General features: G+C 35.5%; 1 protein-coding gene across 6 annotated transcripts in view; it reads right to left on the bottom strand.

Moving 5' to 3' along the window:
- GPHN (gephyrin) overlaps positions 1-14,171 on the bottom strand; it is a 627,058-nt gene that overhangs the window by 91,100 nt on the left and 521,787 nt on the right. For all 6 annotated transcript variants that reach the window (XM_082648862.1, XM_082648860.1, XM_082648864.1 and 3 more), the window contains 2 exons: positions 11,772-11,864; positions 2,583-2,638 (listed from right to left, as the gene is read on the bottom strand). In XM_082648862.1, the coding sequence (XP_082504988.1) occupies positions 2,583-2,638; positions 11,772-11,864 (149 nt within the window). The remainder of the gene's footprint in view (positions 1-2,582; positions 2,639-11,771; positions 11,865-14,171) is intronic.

Below are 14,171 nucleotides of genomic sequence, written 5' to 3' on the forward strand. Positions count from 1 at the left end.
CTCTTAACAATCTGCTACCTATGCCTAAGTATTCTAGGCTGTAACTACCACAAACTATTTGCAATTTCCTAATACCATGCAATTTTTCAAACACCACTGGGTCTTGACTTATACTGTTCTTTCTGCTTGGAATGTTCCTTTTTCATTTCTGTTTCTGTTTTTGTAAAACTCTCTTAGGCCCAGCTCCAATGTCATCTGCCTAGCCCTTCTAGGACAAAATGCTCAACCTCTCTATTGTGCTCCATAGCACATGACTGAGAGCATTAGTTTAACACTTAATATATTGTATTATATTTAGTTGTTTATACTCTGTCTCCTCCACTATATGTAAACTGTTAAGAGTAGTAATCATGTATTAATCTATTTTATATTCCTAGAACCTAGCACAGTGCTTCTTGGTACAGACAGTAGGTATGTTTGATAAATATTGGATAGACTCAGTTGAAGATCAGAGAAGTACTCCTTGAATAATTGATATTTCGGGGCTTTGTTTAAAAAAATGGATGCTTTGTATGCCCATTGCTGATGGATACACATACTAAGAGGTCAAGTAAGTTATGAGGTCATAATGAAAGTTATTTATAAAAAAGCGACCTAGGTCTAGTTGTTCTTTTTGTCAGGAAAACAGTCATGAAGAGCAAAACCAGCCTGTGCACAGCATGGACAAGGACCTAATTACTACAGGGCCAGGCTTAGCTTCAGAGACCTGTACACAGTACTCCTCAATGCTTGGATGTAGAGGTGAGGCAGCTAGGGTTACCACGATTGGCACCATCCTTCTCCTATATACTTCCTCAACCCCTCTCTATTTTTAGCACATATGGGAGTACATGTTAAGGTGTGGGATATAGCTTTTGCTCAAACTGCCCTATTTATTTATTTATTTCCTCCTTTATTTTATTTATTTATTTATTTTTTGCAGTACGCGGGCCTCTCACTATTGTGGCCTCTCCCGTTGCAGAGCACAGGCTCCGGACGCGCAGGCTCAGCGGCCATGGCTCACGGGCCCAGCCGCTTCGTGGCATGTGGGATCTTCCCGGACCGGGTCACGAACCCGTGTCCCCTGCATCGGCAGGCGGACTCTCAACCACTGCGCCACCAGGGAAGCCCCCGTCCTTTATTTTTATATAATCCTTATGAGTGTTTGGTGGTAGCAGAAAAGTGCGTTGGTCTTCCCTTTGCCTCTAGTCAATAAGGAAGGTGCTCTTTTAACCAACTTTCAAAACTCACTGGATTAACATATGTTCTCTATTTCCTATTGAACGTAATGATGCCTACAGACACTTTGTTTGAAACTGTTAGACTCTTCTCTTGTACACCTAAGATTCAACCGAGTTTGCTCCCAAACTTGTTTGTACCAGTTTGTGGCAATAGTTGCTACTGAATTAAGTTATTTAAATAAATATTACATAAACCAATGATATATGAGTGTAAAAGGAGTTATTTTTTTCCTATAAAAATTAAGTTAAACCTTTGGAAAAACTCATTTAAAAAAGGCTGCTAAAAAGAACTGATGTCAAATTAGGTATGGGTGAAGCAACTGTAAAAAAAATTATAGAAGTGTAATAAAAATCTAGAAGGATTGTATACTTAGATACTTTGCAAAGGCCTTAAATTTTTTTCTACTTTAAAGAAACTAAAACTTGAAATCACATATAATGCCTTTTGGGTATAAGAGAAGTTCAAATAGCAGATACTTATTAAAAGAAAAGCCTTAGGGCTTCCCTGGTGGTGCAGTGGTTGAGAGGCCACCTGCCAATGCAGAGGAGCGGGTTCGTGCCCCGGTCCGGGAAGATCCCACATGTCGCAGTGTGACTAGGCCCGTGAGCCATGGCTGCTGAGCCTGCGCGTCCGGAGCCTGTGCTCCGCAACGGGAGAGGCCACAACAGTGAGAGGCCCGCGTACTGCAAAAAAAAGAAAAAAAAAAAGCCTAGCTCTCCATCAAATTACTGACAAATAAATGTTCATTTATTTAACTTACATTTATATTTATTTTAAAAGTAAAAGATAATTTCCCACTTGTAACTTATTTCCAATTAAATGACCAATTACTGGTATCCAAAGCATTAATTAAGAGGACTTCTGTTGTACTTCGACCATGGCCCATTAGTGCTTCGATTCTATTAAGAAATACCTGTTCTCTGGTTAGCTCCCTGATGAGAAAAATTAATCAAAATGATTAGCTAGAAAGATTAAATAATCTGCTTCTTCTAAATTTCCCTGTATGTAACACGAGTCGGGGAAAACTCTGCAAAGACCACTTAGAAATTTTAGCTCTATTCAAACATTAATGTTTATACCAGAAGAAAGATTCATCCAATCACAGGGCTGGAAAATGCTTGTGGGGCATGTCGTCTGAGACATACCAGTAACATCATGCTGTATATTAATAGATGCAGATTCTTTCAGTTAAGAAATAATTCATTTGGTTCTTTCTCATGGGAACCATCCTTTCATCTCTTTGATAACCTGTGTAATCCTTCTCTAAGATTTCCATTACAACAATGGCAGAAGTCTAGAATTAGAAGCCCAAAGTCCATGAAACTAAAATCTTTAGGGCCTTTCAGGCTTATGAATCTCACCTGTTCACCAGCTTGGGATTCCCCAATGATGAAACGATCTCCTGGGCCATCGGCAGCTGTGAGATGAACAGAACCAAGAACAATCATCAGAATGGACCTATAGCAAAGAATAAGAACCTAGTGTTGGAATTCTAAAACTTGACTCAAATGATCAGATAAGGCTTCAGGAAAGTGGAATACTTTTCTGATCTCCTAGTTTAGAAAAGGGCTTTGTTATTACTAGTTTGATCTTCGGTATCCACAACTCACAAGAACCAACAGAAGTGGTCCAGATTGTGCCTTTTCTTGGTGTCTCTGGAGATAGTTTTCTTGTTGTTCCATAATTTCCACTCTTGCACTTTTTAATAGGAAGTTCTTTTAGCCTATCATCCTAAATAAATGGGTATGTATGCGTTATATGTGTGTACACACTCATGGAGACATATGTATGAAGTAGCAAGTGAAGTAGGAAGAACATATATTCTTTTCTTCATTTGACACTTGAAGGAAATGAGTTACAGAATGAAGAAACTCAGGTAGAAAAGGTTCAGTACCTTTAACAAGTTCTGGCTAGTGGTAGAGCTAGGACTAAAACCCCAGTCCCTGAATTTCCAATACAGTATTTTTTTTTTGTGATGGATCAAAATTCTGTTTCTAAATCAAAATACACAGGCAGTGCTGCATCACAATTCCCATTGACTGTTTATTTTTAAATTGAAAGAAACACTTTCAGACTTGAGACGGAAAAAACTTCTCATCCAATTTTTTTCTATATACAGTATAGTAATGGCTGGATGAAAAAATATTCCTGGAGATAAATGTATTCAAAAGGGTTTTCTTCACATACATTGGATACATACATTGGATTTCAGACCAATACTATTGGCAAGGCAATGCATACCTAATGAGTTTCATGATCATGACCATTATCTCCTTGTAATCAGCATACAGCAAGGGTTTGGGGGCACATACACAGCAAAGATAACACTATTTATATGAATATTTTAATCATATTTGCAGTCATGTTGATAAATAATAAAAAGTATTTTCCCTCTTTTAGAGAGGATATATAAAATTTATTGTTTCTTGGACTTCCCTGGCGGCGCAATGGTTAAGAATCCACCTGCCAATGTAGGGGATGCAGGTTCGAGCCCTCGTCCAGGAAGAGCCCACATACTGTGGAGCGGCTAAGCCCAGTGTGCCATCACTACTGAGTCTGTGCTCTGGAGCCCGTGAGGCACAACTACTGAAGCCCGTGCGCCTAGAGCCTGTGCTCGGCAACAAGAGAAGCCACTGCAATGAGGAGCCTATGCACCGCAAGGAAGAGTAGCCCCCGCTCGTTGCAAGTAGAGAAAAGCCCGCGCACAGCAACAAAGACCCAAAGCAGCCAAAAATAAATAAATAAATAAATAAATTTAAAAAAGAAAGAAAGAAAGCCAGATATAAGAGAATCCATGTAGCCTGATTACATTTATTTTTTTAAAAAATTATTGTTTCTTTATGTGACTACAAAGTAGTATTTTTTCTGAAGCCTTATATATACAATACCGTTTATAATAAGTCACTATTTTGCACAGCTGGCTTTGGTTAACCTGATGTGAAGAGGAACAAAAATTAACATTGGGTGCCTTCTACTTACTAGATGTTGTATCTTGTGCTTTTTAGACATTGTCTCAGTTAATAAATTCTTGGCTTTCTGGTGTTTTTTTGGAATGCTATTGTATTTTCAGTGTTCACTTGTAAGAAAGAGAATACTGTAGTTTTCCTGCAATGGTATTCTTATGCTGCTTTCATGGGTTCTTTTTTCTTTCCTCTTTTTTTTTTAATGAAACAATTTAGAACAGACATAGAAATCACTGCTTCAACAATTATCAACATTTTACCAATTTTGTTTCATCTGCCCCCACACTTATTTTTGCAGTATTTTAAAGTTAATCATAATGTTCTTACTGTAGAAAATTAAAAAGTCAATTATCTTTCAGAGTTCTGTACTAACTGCATCTCAAAACTGAATAAACTTAGTTTTGATTATTTCTCTGCTAGAGATATTACCAGCTTTCCACCTCCCATAAGCAACCTAGATGTTTTCTCTTTTTACTTCTTGCTCAAGGGAAAATTAGCATGGTTTTAGAGTAAAAGCTGAATCTGAATCCTGGTTCTGCCTACTATTAGCCTCAGGACGTTCAGCAAATTACTAAAACTTTCTCTAACCTTCAGTTTGCTTGTTGATAAAAATGGGAATAGCCATACTTTAAAAATAATACCTTTTAAGGCTTTTTATTCCTTTCATTCATTCACTAAATTTCTACTGAGGTCTTCTGTGCTCTTAGTGTTATATTAGATGCTGGGACAGAGTAGAGAGTAAAACTAGATATTGTTTCTATTCTAATGCAGTGTCAGTCTGTTGCAATGTTTTTCAAACTCTAGATCACAAATAGAGGTGGGCTGTAAAATCATCTTGTAAAGAAAAAGAACATAAAATATATCTCATCACACATGGTAAAGGTGAAAATTGTGTCAAGAAACTTATTTTTGTTTATATATATGCATGCATATATATTTATATGCATTGTATATGTTATATATGTATGTGTATATCATTGGTTTGTGATGTCTAATGTATTAATGTGTGTCTTTCTATGGGTGTGGTGAAAACAAAACTCTTAAAGCCACCGATGTGAGGGAGATAGATATTAATCAAATAGTCACATTAACAAACATATAAATTTGTATATAAATACAAATTAAGAAAACCATTCTAAAGGAAAGGAACACGGTTTTATGAGAGCATACACTGAAAGTACCTGAACTACACTGGAGGGTCAGGGAAAGACACCCTGATAAAAGCATTTATGATTTGAATATGAAGGACGAGGAAGAGCTAAGTAGGCAAAAATATGTGGGGATGGGGGAGAGGGAGAGGGAAAAGGAGAAGGAGAGATGGGGTGGGGGGAAGAGGGAGAGATGGGGAGAGAGGGAGAGATGGAGGGAGAGGGAAAGAGACAGAGAGGAAATGAAAATGCTTCATCTATAGATATTCACCTAAAGAAAACAGTATGTGTAAAGGCTCTGGTTCACGTCCTCCCTCTATCCTATAGTCTAGCTATTCTCAGGAGTACCTTAGAATACCAAGATGACTCATATTTCAGCTCCATAACATATGCTACTCTCACTGCTTGGAGTGTCCTTTTCTTCTCCCTGCCTTCTGGTTAAAGACTTCTTAGCTTTTAAGACTCAGCTCAAGTGTCACCTTCTCTAGGAAGTCATATCTGACTTCCTTTCCCTCAAGAGTCACCTACTTCTTCTTTTGTTTCCACAGTGTATTCCTAAAATAACTCTAATTATGGCTTCCTAATGTATTTGTAACCATTTGGTTATTTGTCTCAGGGAAATTCCTAGTACCTGCTGAATAATAGGTATTCAATAAATGTTCAATATACGAAGTATTCGAAAGTTCAAGAAACGAATGAGTGTGGCTCCTAAGAATCTTTGTAGAAAGATGCATGCATGAATGAAAAATAAATAATATTTTCCACTGCAAAATGCTGTATTTTGAATGCCTTCCATTTTCTGCTGGTTCATGTATATTGTTTTCTTCAAAATACGAGTCAACATTCACCATCTTTAGAATGTTCAGAAAGACTGCTCTGCTTAATTCTATATAACTTAGATTATGTCTAGCATAGTGCCTAGTTCATCACTGATGCTCAGTAAATATTTGATAAAACAAAGAAATCAATTTGGCACTTCCATAATACTTAGGTGGGAAGTTTGTAAACTGTCTTATACACATTAGTATTGTGCTTTGTAAATTTTCTTAAATAATTTTATAAATGTGTGGTAGGTAGGGATCACTTCCTTTATTTCTTTTTTGAAACCCTCTGCTCTTCAGTCTTCCTCTTGTCTCCTGTTCCCCACACATGCAAATATACATACACTCAAAATGCTCATATCAGTGTTCTGCACAAATGCTCCAAACAAATGTCATTATATAATGAGTGGCTAGAGATAATCCGGGGCAAGGTTGATATAGAGTTTCAGGGAGGCCAACAACTGAAAGAGCCTTTAAATGATTCTAAGAAGCAAGATGCTTTGTTGCCAAGGAAGGTACACTGACTGGGGAGAGAATATATCTCACTTTAACTATGTTCTCCACTTTGCTCTGAAAATTTCCACCTGGGAAACATGCTAGATAAGGAAGGCTTAGTCAACCAACATTATAGAAAGTCCCTGGTACCAACGGAGGAGTCATTTTTACCATTTCCCTTATAACAGTGCTTCTCAACCCTTAATGTGCATAGAAATCACCTGGAGATCTTAAAATACAGATTCTGATTCAGTAGGTCTGGGACAGGCCCTGAGGTTCTACGTTTCTAACAAGCTGATGCTTATGCAGCTGGTTCATGGACTACCCCTTCTGAGGAGCAGAGTACTGTAAGATTGAACGGAATACAGACAAATTCAGACTAAGAGAAAACTTAAGAAATAAAAAATCAGTGAACTACAACAGAAGTCCTGATTTTACATCAACACCAAGGTTAACTATTTATTATAAAGACAGAAAAGTAACGATCTATCTACCTAACTTACCGATATTTATTTTAAAATATCTATTAAAGAGACAGGTAAAAGAAAAGTTGCCATTTTCAAGATGAATTCTACCAGCTTGGGTGGGAGGGGGCAGAAGTGGAGGTACAGTGGCAGATGAAGCTAAAGCTTGGAAAGAAATTAAGTAAGCCACAGTACGCCATTAGAAAAGATGGATGGATTCCAAGGATTTCTGTAAAGGCTTAGACTCTTTCCCCCCACTAATTCTGGCATTTCTATTAATAAGTTTTCTTTTCTGTTTTGTAACTGTAGAATTTAATTTGAAGGAAGAGATAAAAGCAATACAAACCAAATCCTAACAGCAAATGCACTGTATAATGCTTAATGCTAGACCCTGAAACTGCTCCCACTTCCACTTTTTTAATGTCCAGAAAACACTTTTAGTCTTTATTTGAAGATTTCTGATTATATCATTTGATATAAAATTGATGCCATTAGATAACTATTCATTGTGGCAATGTATAGAAAATCCTCAAGCCATTTGCCCTAGAATTATCCCTCATTTTCATTTTCCAGCCATGTGGGAGCTCTCTTTAAATCTCTTGAAATCCTTTATAGCTATTCACTTATTTTCAATAACAAAAGCCTCATCGTTTCCATGTTAGGACTGAATAAACAGAGGCCATAGATAGCATAACTTTCAGAGGTCCTAGGCACCTCTATTCTTCAATAGAGGAATAAGGCAGAAGGACTAATATTCTGTTTATCTCTAATTATAGAACCAAACTGTCTAAGACTGGATGATAGGCAACAGGGTAATAGTATTGATATTTATGTGTATACTAAAATTAACATTGTAGCATGAGTTTGGAGTGGTGGCAAGGGTAGGTGACAAGACTAGCACAACAGGATTAATACTTGCTGCAGTTATACTGAGGGATTAAATCAGGTGAGTTGTTTGGAATTTTAAATCTGCTGCCTGGAAAGCAGGGAGCAAGGAGTAGAACAGATGAATGAGAAGGCATTCTGTATTCTTTACCATCCTCTTCCAGGAGAAAAATGCCCATATATTGTTAGTATTGAGAAAAGATATATTATTTCCTTAAATACATTATTTTAAGCTTTTGGGGATTAACTTAAATTAATTATTCAAAATTATCTCTCTGCTCACATGAGTAATACTCCTATATCATAAGGCTTTCTTTTTCATCCAAAGTGTCCTACAGTGGAAGGCCACTGGCTGTCAAATGAGTTGGAAAACCAGCTATGGCCAAACAGGATTTAAATGGACAAAACAGAAACTCTAAAACATTACTTTTGTGACAGAATAAGAAATAGCTCAAAATCAAAAAGGTTATACCAAATTTTAGTATGCATTTTAATACACTGGAAGGAAGTACAACAAAATGTTAATAGTAGCTAGACAGTGAGATGATGGGTTAAAATGTTCTTTTTGATTTTCTGTATTTTCCATAAGCATGTATTTAATCAGAATGTATAAAAGAAAAAGCTTTAATATTTACTTAACCTAAATGGCAAGGATTTCTCTTAATATAATTTTCCAGAATTGTTTGTTGCACATGGTTCTCAAAATAATTACTGGCTTGTTTATAATTTTCCCTTTTCTTAAATAATCCCAAAACTAATTCTGAAGTGATAAGTCTTTCAAATTGAACATTTTCAAGAGAGTGAATTTGGTATTCTGAGATATTTTTACCTTTATTAACATCTAAGAAGCAATTGTGAGACAATGGGCACCCACATCTCTATAGGAGCGTGTGAATGCATCAAGAAGGTGGTTGACTTAATCAGTGTGAAGGGAGAAATAACTCCTCAAAAATACGAATAAAACTATTGTATTGCTTCTATCTGGTAAATGCTACTTTCATTTTCTTTTCTCTTCTTTCATCATTCAAATTCATTCCCTTCTGAATGTAGTTTTAGGTTTATTAGTTTACATCATCATCACTTGATTCCTATCTTCTTTATACTCTATTCTTTCTTATTTTTTAAAAGCTGTTCCTATTTCTTTAGCTATTTGTTACTGTCTTGATTTTTCAACCCACATACCTTAAAGCAAGTGATCCTCCAACTGGTTTGGAGTTTTATCCCACATGTTTCTGAAGGATATTGGCTAACGCTTAGTGATCCAGAGCAAGTTAGCAATCTCTTTACACCTAGAGGGTTAGCAATGCTCACAGGTGCCACTGGTTATTACTGGAAGGCCTAAGGCAAAGGCAGAGGAGAAGAAAAACAAGGAGAATAAAGGGAGTGGGGAGAAAGGAGTGGGAGTAAAGGAAGAAGGGGTGGAGAGAAGAAGGTATACAAAGTAGAGAGGTAGAGAGCCACAACAATAGCCTCAAGGATATTCTTTACCAAAACACTGCCTGGGGTTGGTATTATAACACAGAAAAGACTAAGACCATGCCTTTTTGTTCACTGATGACTTCTGCTGCCTTAATTATGTTGATCATAATTAACCAGTCATTCCTACTTTGAAATTTAACCATATCCATGATGGTTATCTGTTATGTCTCTGTTATACATTCCACATCTTAGAGAACTAGCAATGTTTCACAGGAAAGAAATAATGTGAATTAGCTGCATGGTGGATTATCTGTTGAACATTTTATACCGTGAGATGTCATTTTAAAGGTTTGTGTGTGTGTGTGTGTGCTTGCGTATGTGTGTGAAATAACTAAAAACACCACCACTCTAAAACAAAATAAATGATATACTAAATGGTAATTTTATATATAAATTTCTTTGATAGAATCTACAGTTGCAGAAAGGCTCTTTCCTGGCTCACATGGGCTAACTAGAAAAGCTAAAAGCAATAGTTTCTTTTTATTGAGCTGCTGCTACCTCATCTAAAAATCACAGAACAACTTTCTGTTTCAGAATAATTCTGCCTAATATAATTTATTTTCTCACTTTCTCTTACTTTACATTACCGAGAATATAAAAAATAGACTTTCTTGTCCTTTTGGTGTTTCATCTGCTGTAGTTGTTTGTTCTACTCTGGAAGTAAGAATTCATCATTTCACAGCAATCCAATATGGCTACCAATTATAAGTTCAAACCGAATTTACATTTTAGAGGGAATAAGAAACAAGAGCCAGTGAGGCTATCAGAAGACTAAAATAAATTTCTTTCTGGATAATATTCATTATAATAAACACTATAGAAGAAATGAATTTGGAAGAGAAAACATAGGAGGCATTGGGGATTTGTTATTTATATTTTCAGAAATACTCTAATTTGTGAGATAGAGCTGAATGAGGTGCATTTAAGACAGTTTCCTGAGAAAGAATACACTAGTAGGAATTAATCTCTCCACCATTTTATGAGAATAACAGTTTAGATAAATGTTATCCTTTTTTCAGAGATGGTTTAAGAAAATGTGATAATTATAATAAAAAAATAAAAAAAAATAATAGTAATAATAGGTACTATTATTATACATTAAAAAAACGATTGAGTGCTTTTTTGGTGTGTGTGTGTTTGCCATATACTTTAAGGCCTTCTACAGTCTCACTTAATTCTCACAATAACCTGTTGGGATAAATACTGTTATAATTATCACCATTTTATAGATGAGGAAACCAAGCCTCAAAAAGTTTAAGTGATTTGCTCAAACTTACATAGATGGAACTGGTGCTAGAACCCAGATCACTCTTACTTTGTTATCACTCACTTTTTTATCACTCAAAGTCCATAATCTTAACCACTTGTTCTACTGTCTCCAACAGAGAAAGATACTGCTAAGATATGGCAATGGAACACGGAGGAGGTCAATGAATGTATTTAATTACAAGAAAGAAGAAATTATTTTAATAGCTAGATAGAGTAAAAAAAAATCCAAAACCAAAAAATCAAGTAAGGGACTCCATAAATGACCATCAAAAAGGAATTGGCCTTCTTAACAGCTCTGATAAACTGGGAAATGTTTTTAGACATTTCTTCAATGATACCAGCCTTGAGTTAATAACCAATAATAGTTTCTAAGCAATTCAGTTGCATTTTCATTTTGGGTTCTTTCGTAGATTGGACTTTAGGCAGGCAAATGCTATTTAGTATTTGCTTTTGAGCTTCATGCAATCCCAGGCAACTCTAAAGGCATGAGCTGCTGGTACCATCTGGGGCTTCAGAGCCTTGAAATATGGAATCTTCTAGGGAATTAGAGGTTTCCCTCATGCTTGCTTTCTATGAAGCCCTTATTGATGTTTCAGTTTAAAGCAGGAGAAAAAAAATTCCCTACTTTATCCCTGTGTTGGGAGTTTGCTCTTCTTTCTTGGACCATACAGATGTTTTCAACTAGAAAACATTTGGACTTCCAGACCAAGACTGTCTGCCATCTGGTATGTGTAGAGGCCGAAAGAATAAATCATGATACAGTGTCTTTATCAACCTCTACATATTTATTTGTAAGTAAGAATTTTCAAGTAACTATAGTACTGTCACTGAAAAGTTTTAATCAAGATTGTGCTGGAAAATATATAGGTGTAGGTTAACATTGTTATCTGTGAATAAAATTATTTCGACAGCCAAGGGGAAAATAGATGTAATAGTCATTAGGTACCTGGGCTTAGCCAAAAATCTGAAAAAAAAAACAAATTACAATGTGAGTATGTTGATACTCAAGAAAACCAAAATATTTACCTCGGACAGCATAGCCATCTTTTACTGATGCTGGGAACGGGGGTAGGTTGTCTTTTGCATATACATCTTGAGCAAGGACTCGCCCCATTCCATCTGTAAGAGAAAAGAAGGAAAATATGGATGTTAAGTGCAGTGGGTTAAACAGGTAGTCCTAAACAAGATGGACATAGGTACTTGTCTGACAAGGCTTGTATAAGGGCTCAGTCAGATCTCCTGATTTCTATCCCAAGGAATAGGCGACAGAAGGAAGAGATGCATCCTAGTGTCTGAAATGAAAGATTAAGATTCAGTCAATTAATAGCAATGCTTCCAGGGATTATTTGAATATGAGTAGCTACACAGTCATCAAAGATGTGTTCAAGTTGATGTGTCATTAATCCTTTAACAATCCAAAGATGATTTTCTTTAAAAAGTAAATTCTTAAACAGTCATAGACATTGACCCAGTAATTTCACTTCTAGAAATCTATCTTAAGAAAATGGATAAATCTTTCTGTACATGTTTATTTCAGAGTTGCTTACATTAGTGAGAAATGGAAAGAAATCAAAAGTTTAACAATACATAAATTTAAACAATGATGTATCCTTATGATAAAATATTATACAGGCTAAAGTAATATTTATGAAAAATATTCACTGACAGGAAAATTCTTATGACATACATTTTAAAAACATGCAGAACTGTATATACAATGTATAATCCTAACTATGTTAAGATATATGTATATAGAGCAATAGAAAAAGATGAGAAAGGCATACATGAAAATATAAAGTATTTGTTTACTGCAGTATGTTAGAATTATGTATAATTTTATACCCTTTGCTATAATTTTCTGAAAATTTCCAAGTTTTCTACAATGATCACATATAATTTTTAGAGCTTTTTTTCCTTTAGAAGAGAAAAGTAAAGAAAAGAAAGGAGCTTCCTTATTATTCTATTTTAACTTTAGCCAAAATTTTGCCTTTATTAACCTAAAAAAAATTAGTGACTATAAGAAGAGCACCATTGATCTATTGTGTGAAGTGACTATTCAAACCACTATTCATCCACTCTGGATGACAATCACATTTGGTTACAGCTCAGAAGTTTGATTTAGTGCCAAAAAGAATAAAAGTTTCAAGAGTCATGACCAATTCCTTAAACCCTCTAGTCAGAATCTGTCCTTATTATTATTATTACTATTGTTATTATTCTAAAGAAGTAACAGAATAATTAATAGGAGATAGAGAAGGAAGAAGAGGAGGAGGAAAAAAAATCAAGCTTCTCTCCAAAGACTGTAAGTAATATAGAACTTGATTTACATAAGATGTTTGTATAGATTTAGAAAATTCCATTGTTTCCAGAGCTGGATGAGTCTTTTTTTGTTTGTTTCTTTTTTGTTTTTAGCTTTGTCCTTCTTAGCCACCTAGAGCCTCTGGTTTCCAGATTCCAGGACAAAGAAGTAAGGACAGACAGATTATAAATTTTGTACTCTGATCCACAGTGATAGTGATAGTGACTCTTTCTTTTTAAGGAAAGTGACACCTGAATTGGAAGGGAGAACTTCTTAGCAGATTCTAGCTGTAGGTACTCCCAGGAGATTGAAACTATTCTGTAGCTATGGACCATACTTTGTAAGACCAGGGAAGTGGTAGGACCAGAGGGTCTGGTTTGTATTCACATATACAACATTAACTCCCAAATGAACCTGAAGCTATAAGGCAGTCTCTGGTACTGAGCCCCATGACATCTGTCCAGGGTCACAATAAACTACCTGGGGTAGCTCCTTATCTGAAACTATTCTGGTCTGGTGTGCCGAATGAAAATATAAGTGTTATGCCAGTTCAGATCCTAAGAGAATAATTTTCTGGGATTTGGAATAGCTCAGTAACAGTGGTTAATAATCAAATATAGCGCCAGAGCTGAGTTTTTCTGGCAGCTGGTGCGGTTAATCTAGTAAATGTTTATATAGCATTTTATAAGTTACTAAGTAATATCATATACATATATAATCTCATTTAATCCTTTAAAAATCTAGTAAAGCATTATTATATTCATTTTACAGATGAAAAAAGAGAAATTTAAACAGGGTAAGTAACTTATCCAAGGTCATATATTTCACAGGTGGCTAAGGTAGGACTGAAATTTAGATCTTAGAGCATCAATCATTACTACAATGGCAATAGCTACATACTCTCCATGTACAGCTCTTCCTCTGTTTCTCTGACGTTTAAAAAAGCTACAAGGTGATTCCTCAAAAAATTAAACATAGAATTACCATATAATCCAGCAATTCCACTTCTAGGTATATATTCAAAAGAATTAACAGCAGAGACTTGAACAGATATTTGTGCACTATTTTTATAGCAGCATTATTCACAATACAGTAGTCAAAAAGTGGAAGTAACCCAAGTGTCTACT

The sequence above is a fragment of the Grampus griseus genome, assembly GCF_964374135.1.
Source record: "Grampus griseus genome assembly, chromosome: 2".
NCBI classification, from domain to species: Eukaryota; Metazoa; Chordata; class Mammalia; order Artiodactyla; family Delphinidae; genus Grampus; species Grampus griseus.